The 26,205-nt window shown below is 60.8% G+C and overlaps 1 protein-coding gene across 2 annotated transcripts in view; it reads right to left on the bottom strand.

Moving 5' to 3' along the window:
- The window catches only part of SCUBE1 (signal peptide, CUB domain and EGF like domain containing 1), a 78,866-nt gene extending 58,573 nt beyond the window's left edge, over positions 1–20,293 (bottom strand). For both annotated transcript variants that reach the window (XM_037513412.1, XM_037513413.1), the window contains exons 1-3: positions 20,206–20,293; positions 17,210–17,341; positions 2,244–2,372 (exon numbers count right to left, since the gene is read on the bottom strand). In XM_037513412.1, the coding sequence (XP_037369309.1) occupies positions 2,244–2,372; positions 17,210–17,341; positions 20,206–20,293 (349 nt within the window). The remainder of the gene's footprint in view (positions 1–2,243; positions 2,373–17,209; positions 17,342–20,205) is intronic.
- Positions 20,294–26,205: the final 5,912 nt, after the last annotated feature.

Below are 26,205 nucleotides of genomic sequence, written 5' to 3'. Positions count from 1 at the left end.
GTGGAGCTGCAGGAAGCTGCCGTCCGTGCTGGGAGGGGCGGTGGGCGTCCCGCCCAGGCCTTTAAAGCAATCCATGTAAAAGACCCTGTTGTGAGAATGACGTCGTGACAGGAAGACCTGCACACACCTCAGCGTCAGTCTGGGCAGCGGGCAGCTCTGCTCGTGAGCATGCGGGGACAGCAGCGGCCAGGGGCAGACACAGCCAGAGTGCAGGCAGAGGCTGGGCCCCGGGCCCTGGGCCCTGGAGGGCCAGATGCCCACCACCACACACCTGGACAGAGAGCCGGGACTAGACCCACGCCTGGCCGTCATGGGGCTCGGCGCCGGCACCCCTCGGACCCCACCTCAAGACCTGGCTCAGTCCCCACTGGACTCCAGGGATGGGGAATCCCATTTGCAGGGTGAGAAAGCTGAGGCCGAGGGGACGTGAGCAGCCCCAGATCACACAACAACAGCCAGGAGAGCGGGCTGAGTCCAGGACGGCGGTGTCCAGGGTCCGGCCTCTGCCCTCACGGCCTCATCAGTGACCGAAATGCACAATGTCAGCTGAAAACGGAGCAGCGACACGACCAGGGCTGTCCCCAGCTCAGTGTCTGGCACGAGAAATGGTCCCAGCCCAGAGCACGCTATCGAGTGCCAGGCTCTGCCCACCCTGTGGGCCCACCCCGAGCTCCGTGTCCCCGAGCCCTGCGCCACCGAGCCCCCGCCGCTCCACACAGCTGAGCCTCCCCCCAGGCAGCCGCCCCAGCCTTCGGAGAGCCTGCTCCACGCCAGCTCCTCCGAGGAGCCCCCGAGCCTGGGCTCCCTCCGTGTGCCCTCACCCGCGCAACGCTTCACAGAACGCCAGGCTCCGCAGCCTGCCTGCCTGCCCCCCAGACCCGCTTTGGCACTTATTGTGGGTGGAATTACATGTTCACAGATCTGTTTCCCATAACAAGCGTGTCTGAGGTCCAGCGCTCACTAAACAAAAGCAGGCAGGGGAGGGGAGAGCAGACCGGTAACACCAGGGAGAGCTGGGGCGCCAGGCCCCCTGCTCCACACCGCCCACCAGCGCACCAGGGAGGCCTGTGTGGGGGTCCCTGTGCCGACCCCGACGCCCCTTTGACCCCACACTTCCACTTCTGGGAACTGCCAAGGAAACAACTGGAAAAAGAGGGGAAAGTTTTATACCCAGAACCACCTCTGGCCAAGCAAAATACAGCAACACTAAATGGACGACCTCCGCAGGCGGCCGAGGCCGGGGGCCCCGCCAGGCCGTGGTGGACTCCTCGCGCACACGCTGGTGGAGGAGGTGGCGTGACGGTCCCCATCTGATGGCGGGGGAGACAGAGGTCACGCTGGCACTGGTGCCCACCGGCCCCGAGGGCCTGTGCCAGCCCCACCTCGCTCGCCAGGGCCGCTGGGGCAGCTGTGAGGCTGAGGACGTGTCCATGCTGTGGGGCCCCGGACGCCCTACTCCGGCCGCCCAGCAGCCAGGGGCAGAAGACCAGCTCCCGGAGCCACGCGCTTTCACCCCCCTGTACAGACTGCACTCCCTCTGGTCTCGCTGAGTTGTGCCCCCAAAGATAGTAAGTCCTGAGCCCCAGCACCTAGGAATGGAGCCTTTTTGTAGAGACCAGGGTCTTTGTAGAGGATCAAGTCGGGGTGCGGTCTGGGGGCCCTACTCCAGTATGGATGGCTGAGTCCTTATAAAGAATACCTGGTGGGCGGGCCCCATGATGCTGAAGGGACATCAAGGGGCCAGACCACGCGGACACCTATGGGCGCCCGGCTGGGAGGGCAGCCGGCGGGCACTGCAAAGGGATCCCTGCTCTTCTCTGCTTCCCGACTTAGCCCAGCGAGCTGGCGTCACGCCGACAAACCTGACGACAGACGTAAACGCGGCTATCAGGAGCACGGATGTTGGGGGCACACAAGGACCCTAGTTACGGGCTGGGGCGTGTCCCCAAACCACACGCTGATGCCCCAACCCCCCGCACCTCCGAGCAGGGCTGTGTTTGAGAGGCACCAAGGGAACAGGGGGTCATTAGGGTGGCCCTGCTGCAACGCGGCCGGGGTCCTTTCAAGAGGAGGTGATGGGGGGGTGGGGAGGGGTGCGGGGCTGGAGCCCGGCCCTGCCAGGACCTCGCCTGGGGCCTCCAGCCTCCACATGGCGAGGAAGCACGTCCCTGCTGTCTGAGCCCCGGCCTCAGCCCTGCGCGCAGCCGAGCCCGGAGCCGCAGGCGGGTGCAGGCCCCACTCACCCAGGCAGTTGTGTCCGTCGTGGGCCAGCATGAAGCCGTCGAAGCAGGTGCACCTGTAGTTGCCCGGGATGTTGACGCACTCGTGCACGCAGCCCCCGTTGTAGAGGTCGCTCTCACACTCGTCAATGTCTGCAAAGGAGGGCGCGGGAGGCGTCAGGCCTGGTGGCGAGGAGGGGGGCTGGGGCCCAAGGGTCGCGGGAGGAGGGACTGGCTGCCGCAGGCCGGCCACCACGCAGGACACGGGCCTTGGAGCCTCAGGGGGGAGCCCCCAGCTCTGCTCCCTCGGAAGCCCCTCGACACGGCCAGCATGGGGGCCCCATTGAAAGCCCCCCAAATTGGCTTTTTGGCAGATCTTAAAGCCTCCCAGAGCTGAAGCAGGGGTGTCAAGGAAAGTGCCATTTGCACACCACCAGAAAGGGCAACCTTGGAACGAGAGAAAAGTTCATTCCCCACCCCCCGTCAGGATTTAAGCCTGGATTTCCATGCTCCGGCTTCCTTGTCGTAACAAAGGCTTCTGTCTCATAAAGAATGACCAACAGCCTTTGTAAAGGTCATCCCTTTTTTTGCCGTTTTAAGTCTTTTTCACCATTTCCCATCAGGGGTCAAAGGGCTATCAGTTCTGGAGTTCCAGAGTGACCTCAGAGGCCAGAACACTCGAGTTAACACTCAACGAGCTGCTTCTAGGCCCCAGCCCCGCTTGCCATCCCTGTCCCTTGCCCCCGGCCCCCACCCTAGCTCGGGGACACTGAGCTAGGGGCTGCAGGCACTGCCAGGCTAGTCCAATGGACAAGGGCACCGGAGAGGCCATGGCACGGGAAGCTAACCCTTGCCCAAGCTCACACACCTAGAGGAGGTAGGAGCGGGGCTGGAGCCAGCGGGCCTGACGCAGGAGTCCACGGGGGCCTAACCTGGCCACCCAGGAGGGACGAGGAGGAGGGCGCCCGGGGCAGGGAGAACTGACACCACCCCCTCCACCCCCACCCACTGCATCTCTGGGCCTGGAAGAACCTAAAGCCCCTGGCCAGGCGGACCCGGAAGTGTCTCGCTGGAGGCCCTGGTGGGTGGAAGGTTCCCCCTACCCGGGTGAAGGGGCAGCTCGCAGCTCTGAAAGGCAGGGTGAGTCCAGCCTGCAGCAGAGAGGCTGAGGCAAGTGAGGCCTTTCGCCCGGATGGCTGGGAGCCGGCCGGGGGCCAGCACGGGGGCCGCCAGCTCCTTGCCCGCCTCACGCGGGTCCCCGGGCAGAGCCACGCCGTGGGGGATGACCATGTAGGAATCCGCCTGGAAGACGGCCGGCCAGGAGGTGGCGAGCTCCGCGACTCTGGAGGTGACGGAGCTCTGCCTGAACCCCTGCCTGCCAGGGACGCTGTCCCGTGGAGGGTAACTTCAGAGAAAACAGCAGCCCCGAAAGTGCCAGAACACAGGGCGTGGGCCTGGGGCTGTCAACCAGCCAGCATGACGGAAGGCCAGAGTGAGTCGCGCCTCCCACGGCGCAGGAGACAGCGGCTCCGGCCAAGCTGCCCGCAGTGGCCATCAGCACCCGCTGGGCAGCACTCAGTTCAGTGGGCCATATGGATTGTTGTTAATCATTATATTTGATGCACTTAGAAATTAAGTGACACTAAAAAAGCATGTAAGATTTCATGTTTGAAAGGGTTCATGGGCTTATAAAGACCGAGATATTGATGACTTCCCAATCACCGCAACCTTGACCACAGCCCCAGATAAACCAGTCCAGCCCCATCCCTGGTGCCTCCAGACATCCCCAGGGCAGTGATAACACATCAACCTGCACGTCCCTGGAGCTCCCGGTCCTGGTGAAACTGTTACCATCCACCTTCCCGCCACATCCGGTCAGCTGCCGGAGCAGGGTTCGCCAGACCCGCATCACGGCTACAGTGCGCCCACCGGTCAGACATGTCCTCCACCTGCCAGCACGGTCACCATCTCTCATCTGATCTGAACCAGCACCCCCAAGCTGAGGACCTGGTCCTGAAGACCACTTGGTCTTTATCCATGTATACTAGTGGGTGCCAATCCACCTGCCCACATAGCTAGCCAGCCTGCCACCGTCCACTCACCCACACCCCCCGCCCCCGTCACCCATCTGCCTAGTCACTCTATAAGCTAGCCATTCAAGGCCACCCAAGTGCCTCCTGCCCTTCCTTCTGTCTCTTCTGACTAAAAATCTAACTATCCAGCCAACTGGTCATCCTTCCACTCGCTCAGTCATCTATTCATCCACCTGCTTATCCAGACAAATGTCCACTCATCCACCTAAACATGCAGTCAGACGCCCAACCTGCCATTCATCTCCCGTCCATGAGCCTCCACACTCCCCACAACTCCACTTGCCCCCCCCAAATACCTAAACATTCTCCCATCTGTTCATTCACCCAAATACCTGCCCATCTATTCAAACACACACATTGATATATAAAAGCACTTACTATCCATTCATCTACCCAAACATCTATTCATTCACCATGAACTCCTTCAAACATCATCCATCCAAACAGTTTACAAAATACATACAAAAAGATTTTCAAAACGAAGAAGAAGTTAGAATGAAGGAAAAAAAAAGAGAGATGAAGAATAAGAGAAATCTGGTGGAAGTATACAGAAATACACGCGGTGATGCCAGCACAATTTCAACAGGCGGCCACAAGCACGACTCTGGGCTTCCTAGAAGCCCTCGCCGGAAAGTAAATACAATCAGTTACAGTCACCACATCCATAAAATGCAATTAAACCCACTTTTTTTAATGGCGGCAAGATCTGACAAATGCCTTTCCCTGGTTAGGATAATCACATGCCCCCAGTTTGCCTGGCATCGTTCCAGCTTCTACCTGTTGTCCACGTGTAGTTGTGAACAGCAAACTTTTCACTATCAAATGATGGACTGATGACCGCAGCCGTCAGGCATTATGAAGAGACGGCTGAGCGAGCCATGAAGCGACTCTAGCCTTTCCCCTCGACGCCCTGTCCTGTGGGCCCCACCGGGTGCCCTGCAGGAGGGTCCAGCGCTCACATCTCTTCCCTCGGTGCACTCCTAAAGGGGTCCCAGATCTGAGCACCTCAGAACGATTGGTTCCTTTCCACGTCCCAGGCCCCAATGCCCCCCTAGCTGGCGAGGCCACCGCCAGCCTCCTGGGTGGAGGACATCTGTTCACAAGCCAACCCCACCCCGATTTCTGGTGTCTGTGCCTTGATTTTTGTTTTTTAAAACCACGTGAAGCTCCTCCTTTAATACACAGGAGAGAGACACACAAGCCAATCCGCTACGAAACCCTGCCCCAACAAGCAGGGTTGCCGTAAAGACCATACCCAGCCCCGGAGGAGGGCCCGGGCCTCCAAGGTGCCCGTCCAGCTCAGGCCACTTTGTAAGAGCCGTTAAAGCTGGAGAATGAGGAGCAGGCAGATGGGGTGGGGAGAGGGTGGATCAATGGGCGGGGGGCAGAGTCAAGCCCTCTGGATGTTTATTCTTAACGAACTATTGTGGGTAGAGTGTTCCCCATAAAGATGTGCTGAGGTCTTAATCCCTAGTCCATGTGAATGTGACTTGATTTGGAAATAGGATCTTTGCAGATGTAATCAAGTCAGGATGAGGTCATACTGGAGTGGGCCCTGATCCAACGACTGATGTCCTTATAAGAGGGAAATATGGATACAGACCCAGGGAGGATGGCAGGACAGACAGAACACCATGGGAGACATACAGACACGCAGAGGGAAGGCAGCCAGGTGGTGACAGAGGCAGAGACCGGGGTGAGGACGCCGTGGGTGAGGCAGGGTGCCACCAGTGCTCCCGTGTCACCGCTGGGGGCTCAGCCGGCCTCCAGGCTCCCAGGCAGCGGCTTGTCCAACGTTAGCCTTGATTCCTGCTGGGGTGGCGTCCTGGGGTGGGTGAAGTGAGTACTTAAAAAAAAAAAAAAATGCTCCCTGCTTCAAAAAGTTCTCAAGAAGGAAAGTGGGAGGAGATAACCCTGGTGTCACTATTTTATTTTCCAAGGTCTGTCCCTGCCCTTGAGTGGCAGGGTCGTGAGGCACGGTCAGAGCCGAGAGGACGGTGGGCAGGACCCACCTCCCGGATCTGCCTCAGCGCTGAGGATGAGAAGTTCAACAGCTCGCTCCGGACTTCCCTGCTCCCCCTCCAGCTTGGCTATTATTTATTTTTTAAAACGAAAACTCAATTCCCAAGAGAAAACAGCTCCCAAGCTCCAACAGAGCAGAGAAGAACAGCATGAGGCGCTGCTCATTATGGGATTTTTAAAAGGTCGCCCATTCCACTCTTCTTATATTAAAATGGCAGCGAACTCCGCTGTGGCCACGCGCCAGAGACGCTGGTTTGGAACTCGAGTGGGATGAGTTTTGTAGCTTTCATTTAATTCAAAATTGATTCTTGCTGCCCTGTAAAATATATGTTTATTCTGTGGTGCCTATGTTCTCAGAGATTCTATTGCAGTGAGTCAGAGCTCCTTCTCATTTTATTTTAATACAATTTTAGGGCATTTTCCTAAAAATCAGGACTGACTGGAAAGGTTCTCAAAAGGAGGAATTTGAAAGCACCCCGCTCCCCGCGATCATTACTGAAAGCATCTTCTGGTTTCCCCTTGAAATTGGCATTTTTCTCGACATTCCTGGCCGACAGCGGAGACCAAAGGCTGCAACAAAGACTCCTTTCCTGGCTGGGCGCTAGCGCGTCTCCGCCTTTGTCTGGGGCTTTAGGAAAAACCGTGCACTCTTTAGATCAGGCAACCATTCGTGGCGAGATGTATGGCTTAGGAAGTTGAGTCCTTATTGGTGAATAAATCTTAATCCGGTTTGTTGGCTAATTACACTCCCGGGAAGGCGCTTTCACAGGGCCGCGAGCAGCAAGGATTAAGCCCCCTGTCTCCGGTGGCACAGGGTTAAGCTCCGGGTTTGTAATGACTGAGTAATGAGACCCACTCTCTGCGGACCCCTGGCATCCATCGATCAGGTTTCCCTTCTGCCGAGACAAAGCCGAAGTGGGCCCAGCAGTTAATTATGGGAAAGGTCAAAGGTCACGCAAAACCAACACAAATCTATATACTTTTTTCATTCCTAACCGCACACAATGACCATGGCTCAGCTAGAGGGTGGGAAGGCCCTCCTCTCCCTTCCCCCCAAACCTACGAGCCAAAACCACGGCATTCGGCTGCTCCCTGACCATCCCCAGTGGCTTCGGGCCTCCACAGTTGTGCCGATGCTGTTCTCTCTGCCTGGTGCTCCCGCCCTTCACGAACACCTACGCCGTCTGCACTAAGCCCCAGCACCCCAGGACAGGCCCTCCCCAGCACACCCGACTCCTCCCCACCCTCTGGGCCCACAGTCCCCTGAACTGAGGCCGTGGGTACACAGCCGCCTGCTGCGTTACAGGTCCTCTGAGGCTGCGAGACCCGTGGGTGAGAACTCTGTCCTGTTCAGCTCAAGTCTCCAAGTAGCAGAGGGTGTTCAACGCTGAATGGATGGAGCCTCCCTGGACTGATCGCGTGATGGGTGAGGTAGCAGGCCCCTCTCTTAGCAACACCCCAGGGAGTGGGCACCCGCAGAGCAAGGAGACCGAGGCTCAGAGGCCTTGGCTGTCCTGCCCGTCCAGGTGGAGCCAGGACGTGGGCCAAGCCACCGACTTCATGTGACTCCGTCTCAGTCACCCAGGACAACAAAGCCTCCAGAGAAGGCAAATCTATTGAGACAAAAATTTCCTGGGCCTGGGGGCCTGGGGGACCTGGGGGGTGATGGCTACGGGGTACAGAACTGATTCGGGGCTAAAGAAAAGGTCCTAAACTCGTAACGCAGGCTGCCCAACTCTGCACGTACACTAAGCAGCACTGAATTGTGTGCTTCAAATGGGTGGATTGTCTGACTCATCAGTTAGGGCTCAATAAAGCTGTTTAAAAATGTGAAACAGTTCATGCTGTGGGCGTCCCCTCCACGGGGCTGGCCAGGGCTCTAGTTGATGATGGGCTCCTCACGCTGAGCTGACCCCAAATGCCACCTGCCCAGCCCCGGTGGGCGCCTGAGAACCAGATGAGACTTCCCTGCCAAACCTTTAGGATAGGGCTGGTCCACGGCTCTTTCTCCCTCAGAATCACCCCCAAACCCTTCCCTGGAGACCGTCTCCAGGCCCAACACCAAACCCAGCAGACACTGAAGCAGCCTGGTGAACAGAAAGCTGACCCTTCCGTGTCCCCCCCCCGGCGCCCTGCCTAGCAGGGCTGAGGCTCCGGGGCTCCCCGGCCAGTCGCAGGCATGGTCAGAGAGGCAGGGGAGGGCCCTAAGTCCCTTTTCCGCCCCAGCTGCGGGCACAGAGGGGCTGCTTTTCAGGCCCAAACACCTGTGAACGCAGCAGCAGGACCACGAGACTGTGCGGTGGCCGGGAAGCCTGAGCCCCACTGGAAATGGGGAAGCTGGGGTGCTTGAGCTCCCCTGATGAACCCCCAGGACCTTACAAAAGGGTAACCCACCCAGAGAGGGAAACTGAGGCTTTATCTCATCAACAAGTCAGGGGCTCAGCCTTCCTCCCAAACCTCACGGGCCACCCCTCAGGGTCCAGCAGTGACAGGGCCCGCGCAGACATGCTGAGGTTTGACTTCATTCCCTTTCTGCCCAGATCCCGAGGGGCCTTTCTCTGCAGCAGGAATAGAAACCACAGCAGCAGTTTCCCACCGGCACGGTCTGTGGGCAAGTGGGTTAACCCTCCCCACGCCCAGGTCGGGAGGACTTAACTTCCCTCAGTGCAGAAAGAGAAACGAGGCTCAGAGCATTTACGAGACGTGCCCAGCTAGGAAGTGAAAGGCCAAAGTGGGGACTCAGGCAGGCTGGCCCGGACCCACCCTCTAACCTGGACACAGTCACCCCAAGAATTCCCCACATCCCAGCCACGGAGGGGCCAGGGCCCAGGATCCGTGCTGAGGACGAGCCCTCCTTTCTCCAGCACCCACAGCTTCCTCGGCCTGCCTCTTACCCTCGGCCCGGGCTCTGCCCACAGGGGCCGCTCACCTGGAGGGGACAGCGATCCAGTCGCCCCAGAGCACAGCCTTGTCCGCCTGTGCACAGGCCAGGGACAGGCCCCCAAGGGGATGGGATGGGGGGCTAACAGTCCAGCCAGAGCCCACCTGCCCCCCTCCCAGGAGCTCCCAGAAGGAGACGCGGAGGGAGCAGTGACCGGGAGAACTCGGGGCAGCCATCACAGCCAGGCCGGGTCCACCTCTGTCCTCGCGGGGGCTGCGGCCCTGCCCATCTGGAGTACCCCCTTAGAGCCCCCTCCGAGACCCCTGACCTTGTCCTCTTTGTTTCAAGGCCTTTGGGGAAGGCCATCATGCATTTCAGTAGCATTCAAAGGCCAACAGGCCCGCAGTTTATTTTCTTAGAAATAATGGTTTTTTCTGGCTAGCATTCCTCTGATGGAAAAACAAATAGAGCCGCTGAGGTAAAAAGCTGCCAAGAGGAGGCGAGCGGCCCGAGGAAGGGCCGAGAGGGGCCGCGCCCGGGGCCGAGACCCTCCAGCCCTGGGGAAACGGGAAAGCTTCAGCTGGTCCTGCCGTCAAGACCCCGGCATCCAGACAGGCGCTTGCCTGCCCTAACTCCCCCAAACGCAGGTTAGGGAGGCAGGTGCCATGGCTCGTTTTGAGGGACATTTAAGGGGTGAGGAATCAGGGATCAAGGTTAAGCACTTGTAAGAATTACTTAGTCGGTGGAGAGCAAAACAGGCACAGCCTCCTGGCTACGGAGCCCAGCGCCTGCAGGAGAGAGGGAGACCGGCCACCGCTCGTCCCCTAAGGCCGCTGGGTGAGGAGCCCCCCTCCTCAGGCAGAGATAAGTGTGTCCCCCTCACCACACTGAGTCTGGCCTGGAGTTCAAAGGCCGCACTTTCCAAACCCTGCTACGAGCACGCCTCCCCAGTGCCTCCCACTAACCTGTGAGGCTGAGGACAAGCACGTCTCAGCCCCAGCCAGGGGCCGGGGGAATCTGACTGTGCAAAGGCCCTGGGGTAGGAAGGTCTGGCAAGGTTGAGGGGCTCAAAAAAGAAGACAAGTAACTGAGGTCTGGGAGGCAGGGAGGGGTGAGAACGAGAGCAGCTTGCAGTGGTGAGCTGAGAGCTGGGCTGAGCCTGTGGGGTGTCGTCTCCCTAGTACGGGCATGGGTGATCTGCTTCCAAGCCCAGAGCACTGTCAGTACTGAACCTAACTGGTCCAGGATTTTACAGATGGTTCAACCGAGGCCAGGGGAGGAGAGCTGTCCAATGCTTAAGTGCTAATAGCGCGAGCCTTTTCTTTCTCCTTCCAAAAATGGGCATGGACGCCCCAAAACTGACACTCTGCAGGCAGAGCTGGACCCGTGGCGAAAAGCACTGCCTAATTGCTGGCCGACAGCAACTTGGAATTTTAAGCCACTTCCTATTTCTTGCTGCCTGCTGGTCTGCCGGCCCTGGGTGCTTTCATCTCCAGCAGGGCACACACGTTAGCAGGCATAATTGCACGCTTTAAGACTTAAAGAATTTCCCCTCCGCCCCCCTCCCGGCCCACCTCCTACGGCCTTTCCTGGCCTCCCAAAAAGCAGAACTTTATCTGGACTTTCAATAAAGTGTGTAATACTGCCGATGAAAATTATTTAATAAGGTCATAGATATTATTCCCTAAGAAGGCCAATTGGTTTTAAGATTTTTTTTCTCCTGATGTTAAGCTAAGTGGATCACTGGGTGTGTTATGAGGAGTTTTGTTAAAACACTTAATAGCAGGCCCTGTAATCTACCTAACTTGCAGTGACTGACAAGTAGACCCCGGGGATATAAAATTCAGGAAGTGACTATTTACATTCATTACATACATGCTAATTTTGTGATCTCTGCTGCCCACAAGGCTGTCATTTTTTTCCTTTTTACAAAAAGAGGAAAATAGTAATATATGTGATAGACTGTGGCCGAAACAACAAAATCATCCCCCCCAAGAGTTTTAATTACAGCGTTTTGGAAAAGGCCTGCGTTGGAACTTGCAAGTAGAATAAACCACTTGAATAAGTGGTCTAAAAATTAAGTAGACATAGAAGGGACGATGTGCTGCTGGTTCAGACTAAACAGTGATTATCAAGAGGGTCTCAGTTATTTAAACAAGCCATTTGAGGGCGGTTTGCTCCTTGTTTGGGGCCTGGTCCTCATTATAAACGAGAGCTTTTAATTAAGATTAGTAAGACCCAATTCAAGCTATAATTTGGTCCTTTTCCTTTGCAAATGTCTATGAAAACAAAGCAATTAAGGTTAAATGAGTTGAAGCATTTAAAGGGGATGAAATGTCCCCTCTTCGCCCCCAGCTGCCCCCTCAGCAGAAGGAGTATAAACAGGCCACACTAATTCAGACCAGAAGGCCAGCACCAGGCTGGCCCTGAGCTTCCTAAAGGCCATGCACAAGGGGCCTGGTGAGCTGGGGCTGCATAGGCTTCGCTGCAGGAAGTGGGCCAGGGGGATCTGAACGTGCAAAGGCCCTGGGGTAGGAAGGCACTGGAAGTCTGAGGGACCCAACAAAGAAGACAAGTAGCTGAGGACTGGGTAGGGAGGGAAGGCGCGAGAACAAGAGCAGCTCGCGGTGGGAGCGGAGAGCTGGGCTGCGCCTGTGGGGTGTCATCTCCCATCATCTCCCCACTGTGCGGATGGGGGATCGACTCCCAAGCCCATTCAGATGAGCTGGTGGTAGTGAGGGTGGGGCGGGGTGGGGGAGGGTGAGAACAAAGGAGAGAGGCTCCTCCTGCTGTGCCCACACAGGCTGGGGGTGGGGTGGGGAGGGGGGAGCCTGCTCTTGGATCTCCAGCTGATGGGGCTGCCATGCAGGTCCTGCCCCCTCTCAGCCGGGTGACCGGATAGAGACGCCCTCCCTTGGTTGGATTTCCCCAGCCTGACTCTGCCCTCAGACCACAGCACAGAGCCTCATGCTAGTCCCTTTTCCTTCCTCACGGGTAAAACCTTCAGACTCTGGGAGACCTTTCTGCATATCCAGGATTGATCATGGTCACTCTCTGTCCACTGACATCAGTGGGCGCCCAGTCGAGGGAAGTCACCTGTCATAGCCACCGGCGTGACAGTAGCTCTGGAGGGAGGGAAGCTCACAGGTGGCAGATCACCTGTCTGGGGTGGCAGGGGAGGCTTCCTGGAGGAGGTGGTGACCTCTGAGACCCATCCATTCAACAGATGCCTTTCCAGACCTACGTTCCAGGGGACAGAGTTGAACAGGTCACAGGTCCTGCTCTTGGACCCACATCCCAGGAAGACACATAGGGAGACATAAACGCAGCATGACCTTGGCCAAAGGGAGGTGGGTATGGGCCTGGAGAGGATGACACAAAGGGACCGTCACTGCACAGCCTGGGGTGCCTGGACTCCCTCTAGAACTCCTTCCAACTCTGCACATCCACGAGTTTACCTCTCCTTGTTTCAGATTCCGCCAACATGTGAATTATCAAGAAAACACTGATTTATCCTCGGCCTGGCTCAGAACCTTTCCCATCTGTCCAAACCACCTCAGTCTGGCTTCAGCAAGCCCCGCCAGTAGTGAGCTGACCACACGGGCCCCAGGTGCTCCTGGACACAGCGGCACTGTCGCCTCACATGTGGGAGCCCAGTCATCCTCACAAATGCACCCCCACGGCCGCACAGCCTTGAAGGTGTGTTAAGAAGCCATGCCTGGAACGGGGGCAGGGGGAGGAGCGGGGTGAAGGGGTTGCCTCAGGTGCTGGGCTTGCTAAATGGGCTGTTACAACCAGCAGAAGTTCCAAGGTGATGAGGCTAGGGGTGTCAGAGGCTGGTCAGTCCACCTAAGGCTGTCCACAGCCTGGATCTGCTTCCTGGGAAGAACCGGGGAGGCTGGAGCCACCTTTGCCACCTGTCTCTGTGCAATCACAGTGAACAGCAAAGGCGATGCCATCCGTAGGACCGGGAACTCATTTCTCCTCACATTCTAACCCCTGACTCTGCAAAACCCGATACACGCTCAGATCTGCAGATAAAAACAGGATTGTGGGGGAAGAGTTTCATCTAAAGTGGAGGTGGGGACTCCCTGGTGGCGCAAGGGGTTAAGCATCGCACTGTGAAGCAATCTGCAGCCACTGCAGCACGAGTTCGATCCCCGACCGGCCAGGGAGCAACCCACATGGCGCAGCAGACCTCTCCTGCCTCGCCCGCTGCTCCCCTCAGCAGTGTACTTCGGTCAGTCTGCCTGTTCTGCTCCCCGCTCTGTCTCTGGTGAATCCTCTCACCCAACGCATCTCTGGCCTGTACCCCAGCTCTTGTATGCATAAATAAATAAATAAATAAATAAAAAATAAAGTGGAGGTGATGGTGCAGAGGGTGCGTTGATTGATTGCTGCTGTCTGCTGTGGGAGAGGGTGGCGGCACATTTGCCATCCCTAGAGCAATGTTCGTGGAACAAGGGAAGACCTTCCGCACATGTCTTTTCTATTGTGCATTCTCGGTAAACGGCGGCCTGTGGATGGCACGCGTGTCTGTACCTCTGCGGGGCTACAGAGAGGGGCACGTGATTTATCTGTGTAGTCAACGAACCAGAATGTCCCATCTCCCAGCCATTTCGGATTCTGAGAATTGTCAGAAAAAGACAAAGTGTCACCCGTTTTCCTATATCGGATGACATAGTGTCATCCATAGAGTCCTGACCTTCATCACCATGACTGCCGGCGTCAGCATCTCCACCCTCACCCCCGACAGACTATCATCATCATTCACATCACTGTCGCTGTCATCACCGCGCAGCCACGATGCTTGTTAGTATGTCCCACGTGCCAGGCTACGTGCTCATGCTTTACAGACACAAACCCATCTAATCTCACACTGTCTCTGTGAAGTGGGTACTATTATTATCTCTATTTTACCCACAAACAGAGATCAAGGAACTTGTCCAGGCTGCGCAGGCAGGATTTGCACCCAAGCCGTCTGGCTCCAAAGCCCCTGATTCAATCACTGTGCTCCCCTGAATACAGACTGTCCTCCCCTCTTCTCAGAACGGAGCTGGGACCACAACACCCACTTGCAGAGAGGCTGTGTGGAGAAAGGGCCCAGGAAAACCCAGGTCCCTGACTCCAGCTCCCCCTCTGGAACCCAACAGAGCTCTCTGGGTGGGCTCCCAGCTCCTGCAGACCACTCCAGATTCCAGAGTGCCTGAGAGTCTCTGAAGGTCCTCCTGGGGGCCTCTGGGGGAGTCAGATGGCCCTGGTTCAGATGCCCCACAGTCTCCTTCCATCCAGACCAGTGACGGGAGGTGGGTCCCTAGGGATGAGCAAACCCCAATGCAGATGGGACAGTGTCCACTCAGGCGCCCAGGACCCCGCCAGCCCTCACTCCGAGGGTCCTGACATTGCTCTCCGTGTTGTTTACAGGACAATTCTCCCCCACACCATCTTCGCTTATTGGAGGAGAATGTCCACTGCCTGGTAACTCCAGCTCAGGCAGCAAAACCAGCCAGCCAGCGACTCGGGGGAGGGGCCGGGGTGTCCCATAACTGTCCCCTCTGACACAGGAGAAAGAGCCATTTTCAAAGGTCCCCACCATTCACAATGTCGCATGAGCCTGACGCCACCGGGAAGGCGGTGAGAGCTGGGACGACAGCGACCATGAGGGCCCGGCCACCTGCACGCCAAGTGCAGACAACACCGGCCGCCCGCTCTCAGCCTGGCCCCGAGGAGGCAATAACCAAAGGAGGAGGAGGCTTAGGAGGGCAACTGACACCCACATTGCACATTGGGGGGGGTGCACCCCTCTGCTAGGCCCGTCGCCACTTTCCTCCAATCAGGCAGGTGAAAACACAGGCTGGAAGAGGGAGCTGCCCGCACTGGGAGGAACCCCACGCCACCCTCACGTCCACAGGCCTTCAGCTGACGTGCACTCCAGCCTGGGCAAGAGAGAGCCGACTCAGACCGCACAGTCCCTGCACGCCCGGGCCGCTGCAGGCCTGGCCCAGGGGTGGGGGTCTGAGGGACAGACATGGCAGGCTCTCTGCAATGGAGGGTGTTGCCGTGGGCTCCCTGGGGACACAGCCCCAGTGTGACAGCTTCAGTGCGGTGGCCCCAGGGCTGAGTCCATGGAAGATCTCAATAAGTGAGCTCACCATTCAGGAGGGTGAGCAAGGTGTGAAATTAGAATCCAGAGTCAGAAGAGCTATGATGGAGGGAACCCAGGGGCTTCTGGGAGCAGAGTAGGGACTTCGCGTAGCGAGATTGCGTGTGCACGCGAGATTGTGTGGAAAGAGGTGTCAGGGAAGGCTTCCTGGAGGAGGCAAATCTAAAGACTGACTAGGAACTAGTCAGGACGCAGAGGGAGGGAAGGAACTCCAGGCAGAGGGGACACCTGAGCGGGGCCGAGGCCAGGCATCGGCCAATGTCCGCGCTAAGGCGCTGTGCAGTGTTCCAGGTGAGGCCACAGCCTGGAGAGGCAGGGAGGCCCTGGCAGCTCCTAAAGCACATTCACAAACACCCTCCTCGCTCATCCTCACTGCAGGGCCGCCATGCCCTCTCTTCCGAGCCAGCAAGTGTGGCTCCAGAGCCGGCTCGAGCAGAACTGACAGTTAAAGCTGGACTCGGAGTGACTTCAGAGAAACAGGAGAGAGAGTGTGGGCCTCCTGGGCGGGGCCAGCTGGAGGGGACCCGAGGACCTGGGCCAGGGGCTGGGGGAAGATGGGCTGGGTCCGTGGCGTCAATCGGCAAATGGGGCTGAGTCACCCTTGCCAGAGCCCTGGGCCTGGAGGAGGGGGCAGAACGGCCCCACAGAGCCTCCCGCTTGCCACCCTTGCCCCAGGCCCTACAGCCGCCAGGCCGGCCAGGGCCACGGGCGTCTTGCTCGAGACCCGTCTGGCCAGGCCCCGTTCCAGGGGTGTGTGGGCAGGCACCCACTCCCCACTCAGACTTCTAGGTTCCAAGTGAGGCCAGGGACGTGCCAGGAAGGCGGAGGGCGGTGTCACCTCCCAGCGCTCGGCCTCCTCCCACGCCCAACAAACCAGCAGGACAGACGCCACCAGCCCGAGAGAGGCAAGGGGTGTCCCCTTGAGACCCACTCCTGCAAAGCCCGAGGTGACGGCCTGGCTTTGCCGCTCCCCTCACAGAGCTCGTGTGCTGGAAAAGCCAGCTGGCCAGGCTTGCGGGGGACAGTGAGATGCTCAGTGCCTCAGGGAGGAATATGGGGCTCCACACCCCCAAGACAGTGGGACCCCGTGGAAGACGCGCCACTCTGAGCCTTACTCTCCTCCTCTAGAAAGTGGGGGTAGATGGGGGTGATTTGGACAGTGATTCTCACCCGGGGGTGCACTTTGGCCATGGATGGCAGTTTCCCTGGTGCTGGGTCCTGCCTCGGACCCATGGAGTGAGAGTGACCGCACAGACCCCGCCTGGCCAACGCTCTGGAAGGTTCTCTCCAGCTCCCTCCGGCTTGGAGAGTGATGGCTCCACAGCCGCCAAGCTGTTCCCCTGTCTGACTTCCAGCCTCCCGGGGGGCAGCTGCTAGTGCCAGACGGTGAGACCAGCACCCCGGGACAGGGCCGGAAGGCTGGCCAGACGGACGGCTTGCGTGGACCAGCCTCTGCGTTGCCCCCGCCCTGGACGCAGGGGCCTGCGCTGACACCCACGCCAGGGAGGGTACTGGGTAGGTCCTTTTGGGAATCTGGGGGCCACTTGGGGAGGTTTGGGAGTTGAAGCTGGGGGCCTCGGAGGGGAACTGTCACCTGCACACGCATCTAGTCGGCATTCTCTGCATCATCCTAAATTCTTAACAGAACGTTTCAAACCCGGGGAGAGTTAACACCCTCTTCCCCCAAACTCCAACCCCGCCACCTCCCAGGGAAGCGCCCCATGTTTCCAGGCAGCCCGAGCTCCCTCCCGAGGCCCAGCGGGGTGGGCAGAGGGAAGGGGTGGTGGCGGGCTCGCAGGCAGGCCTCGCAGCAGCGGGCGGCCGGGCTCACCTTCGCACTGCCGGCCTTCCCCCTTGTAGCCCGGCTTGCAGAGGCATTTGTAGGACTTGGGCGTGTTCTGGCAGATGGCGTCGATGTGGCATTCGTCGGTGCCCTCCGAGCACTCGTCCACGTCGGCCGCTCCTGTGGGGGACAAGGGGTGAGGTGTGGCCTGGTGGCGGTCAGCAACGGAATGGGGTGCCCCCCCCATTCTGCACCCCCCCTCCACAGACCAACCAATCTGGCGTGACAGGAGGCAACTAGTAACCTTTGAGGCGGCTCCTCTGTGCCAGGCCCCAAAGTGCCATTTCAGTCAGTTCCCAAGAGTCTCATGACACAGAGCTGGTGTCCCCAATAAAGAGGTGAGAAAACAGCACCGGGGACGCACGAGGCCCTCCCCCGCTCCCCTGCCACGTGCCTCCATCCCTCGCTCTCTTTATTCTAGATTTCAGAGCCTGGGAGGGATTCAAGCCCATGTCCTTTGGGTTCCGGATAGAGGGGTGCGCACAGGCTGCAACAGGCAGTCCCGAGGCGGTGGGAACGTGGGCCCCCTCCCAGCCCTCGGCTGTGATGAGGGGGATTCCATGTGCCCAGGTTGGTGGGCTGGGACCCCATCTGGCCGTGGGACCAGACCCTCGATGGGTCCCCTGCTCACGGCTGGCTCTGCTCTCCCTGTGGCCTCTCCTCCCACCTGGGAAAGCTCCTAAACCTGCCTCTCAGCCCCCTCCTGCCCCCAAACACTTATGCAGCCCCTGGAACAGCTGTTGGGGGATAATGCCAAGAAGATTCTGTGGATGCACCCTAAATCTCTCTCTCTTACTCATCTGTGCACACACACACATGCACACGCATGCACACTCACGGCTCAGAAAGGGACTGGCCCAGGCACAGCACAGCAGGACAACCTGAGCCTTGTCCAGGCTGAGCCCTCAGGCTCCGGGTGTGGCAACAAGCCCAGGTCGTGGGGCGTGGGGAGCTCATTAGGGACAGACTGGACCCCGCACCAGAGGCAGGGCCAGAGCTTTCCTACGGCCACATCCCCCGCAGCCGGCCAGAATGAGAGGCAGATGGATGACAGACAGACAGCAGGATGCAGGGGGTACAGGACCCTCGGCGGCCCCGGAGGGCTGTCACCAGGGCGCGGCCCCGAAGTCCTGGAGTGTCCTCCCCTCTTCACGCCTGCAGCCTCGCCCTGGGCTGCCTGCTCCTTAAGACCTGGACTGTCCACTCTGAATCATCCCCCCCACCCTGGTCTGGCATCGGGGTGCTAAATCTGTGAATCACCACAGCCTCCAGAACCTTCTCTTTTGCCCTAGTCCCTGACCTGCCCCCAAAGAAAGAGGCATCACCAAGAAACGACTCACCTCCCTGCACACGCGCACACATGCACTCTCACACACGGGCGCACGCACGTACACTCACGCACAGCAGGTGGCCCCACTTTTCGGGGCGTCTGGACCTGCTCGCGTCAGCAGCCCACCCTCTACCACTGCCCACAGGAAGGGGGAGAGGGGCCAGGTGGCCGCCCGGGTGGAGAGCCGGGGCCGGTGTCGGGGGTCAGGGGCCGGCAGGAGCACCGTGTCCTGTGGAGTGACAAGAGGGCGCAGGTGGCCCAGCCTCGGGCGGGAGGCCAGAGAGGGCCCGTCTGTTTCCATCCAGGGGAAGAACAGCCGCTTCTGAGACGGCACCAGCAGGGGTCACGGGCACCCCACTCCCAAGGGTCAGTGCGAAGGAAGGAGGGAGGGAGACCACCTCCCCCGACCCCTACCTCCCCCCCAGGCGGCTGACCCGTGGGGAGGAGGCGGGTGGCTTGGCCCAGGGTGGTGGGCTCCCCCTCACGCCTCTAAACACGTCTCCGGGCAGGGCTGGGGACAGAGCAGAGGCGCTTCTGGCCACTGCCCCGGCCCTCGGGCCACGCGCCCTGGCCCAGCCGGGGCCGGCTCTGGGGGCAGCAGGCCCTCGGGTGAGGCGTGCGGTGGGGACACACACAGGCCCGGAGGGGAGCCAGAGAGCTGGGAGGGGCACACCCCGAACAGCCCAAGGGGGTGAAGAGCCCCGAAGCCTGAGGGACACCCACAGGCACGCAGGGGCGTGGGCAGCAGGGCCATGTTTAATGACCGGGTAGCCATTCGGGGGGCGGCTCCCAGGTGCGGATGCCTGGCCCGGGCGCCCAGGGCAGGCCAGGACACCGCAGGGCGGACGGGCCCTCCCTCCACCCCCAGGAGAGCCGGCGCAGGCCCGGGCCTGGGAGGGGACGTGCGGCCGCAGCTCGGGACTGACCCTCCGGAGACCGGGGCGCGCAGAGGTGGCAGGAGGGCCGGGCCTGGAGCCCCGGGCGCCCCACCTCGCCCCTGCTGCCCGGGGGCTCCTCCGGCTCCCTCCTCCCACCCCGGTCGCCCTCAGGCGGGTCTGCTGTCCTCGCCCCGGCCTCCCTCCCTTCCTCCCTGTCCGTCTGTCCGCCCGCCCGTCGCTATCCCCTCCCGCCGCCTGTCCCCGTCCCGCGCCCCATCCCTCCGCGCCCTCCCCGGCGTCCTCACCCCAGCCCCGGGCGGGGGCACCCGCGTCCACCCCGCCCGCCGCCCGCCGTCCGCCGTCCCGGGGCCTCTCCGGGTCCCCCTCGCCGCGCGCCCCCCCCCCCGCCCCCCGGTTCTGGGGCCCCCGCCCGCCTGTCATCCCCGCGCCTCCGCGGTCCTTTTGTGTGCCGGGCGGCCCCGCTCCCGCCCCCGCGCCGCTCCCGGCCCTCCCCGCCGCGCTCCGCACCCCGCACCCCGGCCCTGCCCGTGCGCCCCGCGCCGCGCGCCCCCGCCGCGGAGCCCCGACCCGGGCGCCGCCCCCCGGCCCGCGCGGGACCCCGCGCCCCGCTGCCTGCCGGCCGGGCGAGCGGCGGCCTCGCGGGCGGGCGCGGGCCCCACGGCTGCGGGCGCCCGCGCGGGCCCCGAAGTTACTTCGCGGGGCGCGGGGGGCGGCGCGGGGCGCGGGGCGCGGGGGCGGCGCGGGTCCCCGCTTACCTGCGAGCTCGCCGCCCCCCGCCAGCCGCCCGCGCGCGCCCAGGGCGAGCAGCACGCACAGGTGCCAGCGCACGGCCGCCGCGCCCATCTCGCCGAGGCGGCGCCGGCCGGGTGCGGGTGCGGGGCGCGGACCCCACGACCGGCCGCTCCGCGAGCGCTCCCGGCTGCCGCCGCGCCCCGCCCGCCGGCCGACTGACGAGCTGACAGGCGCGCGCCCATTGGCCCGCGGGCGCCGGGGGCGGGGCTCCGCGCGCGGCCGGCCAATGGGCGCGCGCGGCCGGCCCGCGGGGGGCGGGCGCGGGGCGGGGCCCCGGCGGGCGGCAGGTGGGGGGCGGGGCGGGGCGGGGCGGGCCCGGCGGGGCGGCCCGGGGCGCGCGGTCTCGGCGGCGGGGCTCGGGGGCGCCCGCCCGCGGCCCCGCCTCGCCGGACCCCGCGGTCGGGAGGCCGCGCCGGGCAGCGCCCGCCTCCCCCGGCGCCCGCGCCCGCCCGCGGCGTCCACCCGCCGGAGGGACCCCGACGTGCGCGGGGTGGGGCGCCCGGGCCTCAGCGCGGGGTCCCCAGCAGCTACTGTGCGCCCCGCGCTGCGCGAACGCGCCGTGGGGAGCCGGGAGGGGCTCCAGGGTCTGTGTCCAGGGCGCAGTGACCTTCTCGCCGCCGCCCGCGGACAATGGCCCCCAAGTGCGGGCGCAGGACAGCCCGGCCCGGCCCGGCCTCGGCGGTACCGGCACCGCTGGAGACCCCGCGCGTGAGGCCAAGGCTCCGGGGCGCGGGTGGGGCGGGGCGCCAAGGGGCGCTGGGGTCATTCCCCCCAAGAGCTGCTCCCGCCCGGCCGGGGTCCACACCTGATGCCTTTGGCCTTTGGGGCCAGGGCGGGCAGGAGGCGCAGCTGGAGACAAATGGCCCCTCTCAGGCCGAGGCCGGAGGCTTCAAGGGAAGAAAGTCCAGCAAACCCCAAAGCCCATCTCCTTGACAACCACCAATAAGAGGCCTGTTTTCTTCTCCGGCTCTCCAGGCCCCTCGCACAGTCCAGGCTTCCCTCTTTTTGTCCACTCTGCGGCGCGGGTGTCCCCCAACCTCCCGTCCACCAGCGGCTCCCCTGCCCCCGACAGTCACCCTCGCGCTCACGCACCCTCCACACCAACCTTCAGGCGTGTGGACACACACGCTCACACCCGTTCCGACGGACACACATTCACACATTTCACACACCCCCCAACACAAAAGCACACACACACACACACACACACACTCACCCTTCTGTACTGACTTCCTCTGCCCTGAGGAATTAAATCTGTGTCCAGCCACCCTCCCGACAGGCTCCTGTACCACAAACAGTGGCCGCACTGGCCTGGTGGGGAGGCAGGGCCCCGTGGGGTCAGCCTCCGCTGTCCGGGCATCGCGAAGGGGCCGCAGCTCTGGGCCTCCGCAGCCTCCCCCGCTTCCCGTCCCTGCGGACATTTGCCCTGCTCCGGGGCTCCTGGCTGGCGGCTCCATGTGGGGAGCTCAGTGAACAGGTTTTATTTCGTGCTGTCCCAATTGTGTGACTGCAGGTTCTGGGGGCAACGGCTCCCCGAGACTCACACGTTGTCATGTGCGTTAGGGAACAGGGCAAAAATGTGCGTTTGAGGGAAAAGTCCTTTTAGGGGCCCTAAGCGCCTTGAAACAATGTCCCATTTATCAAGAGTCCACACCCTGGTCAGTGCACCCCCAAGTTTGAAGGCAGCAGGGAAATCTCTTTCAGGCTTTGTCCCACCAAGCCGAGGAGGGAATGGTGGTAGGCGGGCGGCCCTTAGGACTGGCTCCTTCCAGAGAAAGTGTGGCCTGGGCAGAGGCATGTGGAGCTGGGCAGGGGAGGCAGAGAAGGACACAGCTGCCAGCTTCCCAAAGATGCCCCAGAGCAGGCAGCTTGCAGGGCAGAGAGAGGCGGTCACTTCCGCCCCAGGGACAGTCAGGGGGCGCGCTCAGAGCACGTGACCTCTGTCACCTGTGCCCTCGCAGGACCTACGGTTGGGTGCAAAGTGTGAATAGGTTTCCTACAGGACAAGAAAATTTCCAAGGTCCACAGGGCCACGGGATGAGTGTTCCCAGAGTGTAAAGTGTGTGGCAGTGATGTGAAAGAGGGGGCTCACAGGGGCTGCGGTGTCTGCGCCAGGGGCTCAGGCTGTCGGGGCATAACCCAAAAGCCAGGACTCCCTGGAGGGATGACTTGCAGCTTCTGGGCGAGCAGAGGCTCAGGGGCCGGGGGCTTTGGGAAAGAACAGCACCCCCTTCAGCCTGCCTTAGGCAGGTAACCAGGCACCCCACGCCCTCCCCATCTGTGCCAGCCTTGCCAAGCAACTAGCAGAGGGCCTCCTGTAGGGTAGAGAAAATATCAGGCTTTTCTGCCCTTCCGCCATCAGGATAGATGATGGATTCTTGTCCTGAACGCATGCCTGATGGCAGGCACCTGAAGTAGGGTGTGGGCATAGGTAGATGGGATTCAGCTGAGCTGAGACTGTGCTTTTAAGGGCGGTGTCACGGGGACGCCAGCAGCAGCAGCAGTAGAAGCCGAAGCCGAAAGAGAAGCCGAGAAGCAGCAGAATGAACTCCAGAGAGCTCAGATAGAGTGAAGACTTGCTGGGGGCTGGGAGACCTGCCAGCCTCCCAGCCCCCAGCCAGCACCCCTACCTTGCACGTACCTGCTGAACCCCAATAAAAGACCTGCAAAACCACTGAGGACTCTGAGTCCTCCTTTACCCGGTCTGCATGGGATCAGAAAACCTGCATCATGTCTATTCCTGCCCTTTACACCTCCCCAAAGCCCTTGCCTGCTGCCCCTACCACCAGCTCCCTACACTGCCCTCTTCACAAGACTCCTCTCTTCTGCCCACAAACCCCAGGGTACAGCTCACCCCAGGTTTCAGGTCTGTCTCCTCCCAGGACTCCCTGAGGCCGGCTCACAGCTGCCCTTCCCGGGCCAGGGCTTCCAGCTGGGAGCTAAGCCGTGATGGCTGAATGAGCGAGTCAGCGGGGAAGCGACATCACTTAGCTGAGAATTCCTATTTCCCCAAGGAGTGGGTGAAGATCTTTGGCTGTTTGATGGGGCCCTGGGGAGAAAATCCAGCTGCCTGCCTCTCCAGGCCACCGGGTCCCTGCCTGGAAGCCGCCCTGCCAGCCGTCCCGGTGCCCTTTGGCTCCCCCTGGGGATGCTGTGCTGGGGCTGCAGAGGCGAGGCCCCGGAGGCAGGCGGAGGGGTGCTCCGCAGCCCCCCCACCCCGCCAGGCGCTGAGCACGGCTGCAGCTGGCTCGCCAGGGCCTCGGGCGAGAACACCTTCCTTTTTTGTTTTCTTAATTTTCTCAGGAAGAATTCTCTTGATTAATAACAGTTGTGAAAGTTCTCTGAGAAAGTCAAGTTCTCTGCAAGCACGCCCGTCTGTGCCCGGCCGCCGAGTCTCAAGCTTGGCTCCGGGGCTTTGTCTACCTTCTTAAAAACGAACATTCACAATAACAGCCCTTGGGGGCCCCGCAGTTCTTCAGATCTTCCCTGCCATCCGCGGGGGCCCTGGGCCCCACATGTAGCACAAGGAAGGGTCCCGGGGGGCACCTCCCGCTCCCGAAGAGACTCTCCTGCAAGACCCGCCCCCTAGACCCAGCAACACTCCCCCATCCGTTGCCGCCTTCCCCAGGGCTGACCGTGGCTCTCACAACCGAGGTTCTGGCACTGGCTGATGTCCTGAGCTCTGTGACTCCTGGGCCCCCAAGACCTCCCGTCCCCACTGTGCACTTGAGAAAATGGAGTCAAGGCCCTTGCCCGGGTCATGGAGCTCGCAGACCGCTGAGGGGGGATTCGAACCAGGTCTGTGCGATCCAGAGGACGCCTCGAAGCCATGACCGGCTCGGCGCAGGACGGCGCTCCCCCGCCGAGACGCGTGCTTTTTACACAGCGGCCAAGCCGTGAGCACTCACGCTTTCATAGGGTCGATTTTACGCTCGCTCCTCTTTCTAACAGGTTCATAAAATGCCCCCCCACCTGGAGTGGAAATGTTTCTCTTTAGGGTTTTGGGAGAGACTGTGTACAAGTGCAAAGTGGGGGGCGATACCACACACACACAGACTCACACACACCACACACTATACACACCGCAGACACCACACATACACCAGATACACGGCACACCATACACACAGCACACACGCATCCCACACCCCACCCACATACCCCACTGCATACACCACACACATGACACACGACCCCCCCCAGCAGGGGGGCGGCTGGAGCTGGCACTCAGAGCTGACCTGACCTCTGCACTCTGCTGCCTATGGGGCAGGCCCACTCAGGAACCCCGGGCACGGGCCCTGAGCCCCTTTCCTTCCTCAGCCGGCGCCTCCCCGCTAGCTGGTGCTCCCTCGGAGCGACCACTTACTGGGCCCCAGCTCAGTGCCGCCCCCTCCCGTCCTGTGTCAGACAGACCCAGACGGGCCTCCCCCCTCAGGTGACCTGTTCTCAGAGCCCCCCTCGGAGAGTGACTCCAGCTGCCCACTTCCTCCCAGCCACCTCCATGCCCTGTGCCCAGGGAGAAACGGGGCTGGCCAGCAGGGCCCCATCCTCAGGCGCCCAGGATGGGTGACGTGGGCCTATGTGAGCCACCCGGTTGGGCACTGGATCGGCTTTGCAACCTGGAGCTTATTGGTTAGTAAATCTGTCTCCCTCTTAGGTCAAGATAAATCAGGGGGTGCAGGTTAACTAGACTCCCTGGCTACTTAGATTCCTCTCCAGACTTCGGCTGAGCCCGGGTGTGTGTGGGGGCGAACAGGAGACTCTGGCAGGGCCGGTCATTGTATCCCAGGCTCCTGGCCATATCATTGGCCCAGGCAAGGGCCTGCGACTAAGCCGAGCCAATCGGGCGCCTTCCCTTGGGTTCTCTGTGGGCTGGTGGGTGTGCCTACCTCCCGAGTGCATGTGAGGTGGTGAGCATGGTGCCCGGAGGTGCCCACGCTGTCCTTCTGCCATGTGGGCAGCTGGCCTGAGAGACTGGACCCGGTGGTCTGAGGGAAGCCGAGGGGAGAGATGGGGAGGGAAAGAGGAGAGAGAAGAGGAGAGGAAAGGAAGACCCGGACTCTGTCTGGGGCCCCGGTCGATTCACCCTTTCTGTCTTAAGACAGTTGTTTCCTGGTTAATCAGTGCAGGAGGTTTGGGGGTGTCTCCATGAAACGAGCCTCCCCTAGCATGTGCTGGGTCTGGTTCTGAATACGTTGCATGTATTGGCTCGTCGTCCACAGCCACCCTCTGAAGCGGGTTCTGTTATTCTCATCTACAGGTAGAAAAGGGGGCACAGCGAGGTGAAGTGGTTTGCTCAAGGCCACACAGCAGAGCTCGGATTGAATGAGCGAATGAACCAATGGATGGGGAGTGGTGCCCCCGACCCCCCGCCAATCAGAGGCAGAATGAAAAGCTGCCGTGGGCCCCTGAGTCCCTGGCAGGGTTCCTTGGTCCTCCCCCGTCCTGCAGTCTCAGGCGTGCGACCACGGCAGGGAGGGAAAGAGGGGACTTGGGAGATCAGGAAAATGGACGCTTGATGTGCATAACACTGCGTTGAACTGCTTTATTAGTAAAATATACATAACGTGCAATTCACCATTTCCATCATTTTTTAAGTGTGCGGGGCCGGGCGTTAAGAGCATTCACGTCGTCGTGTTGATCCTGGGTTTAATTTTTAAGAAGCTACCACACCGTCTCCCGCATTGTGGCTGCACCCGCCTGTGTAATTCCCACCACTGTCAAGACAGAAGACCCCAAGTGTCCACTTCCCTTCCGGAGGTGGCCCCAACCCTAGCTTGGGCAGCTATGAGTCTCGTGTCTTTTTTTTTTTTTTAAGATTTATTTATACAAGCACTGGGTACAGTCAGAAGCGCGGGAGGGTGAGAGGATTCACCAGAGACAGAGCGGGGAACAGAACAGGCAGACTGACGAAATACACTGCTTAGGGGAGCAGCGGGCGCGGCAGGAGAGGTCTATCACGC

This window comes from Talpa occidentalis, unplaced genomic scaffold, assembly GCF_014898055.3.
Source record: "Talpa occidentalis isolate TD23 unplaced genomic scaffold, MPIMG_talOcc4v2.1 talOcc4.16, whole genome shotgun sequence".
In the NCBI taxonomy this organism is placed as follows: Eukaryota; Metazoa; Chordata; class Mammalia; order Eulipotyphla; family Talpidae; genus Talpa; species Talpa occidentalis.
Note: the sequence above shows the minus strand (reverse complement) of the source record. Positions and strands in the feature narration are given on the sequence as shown.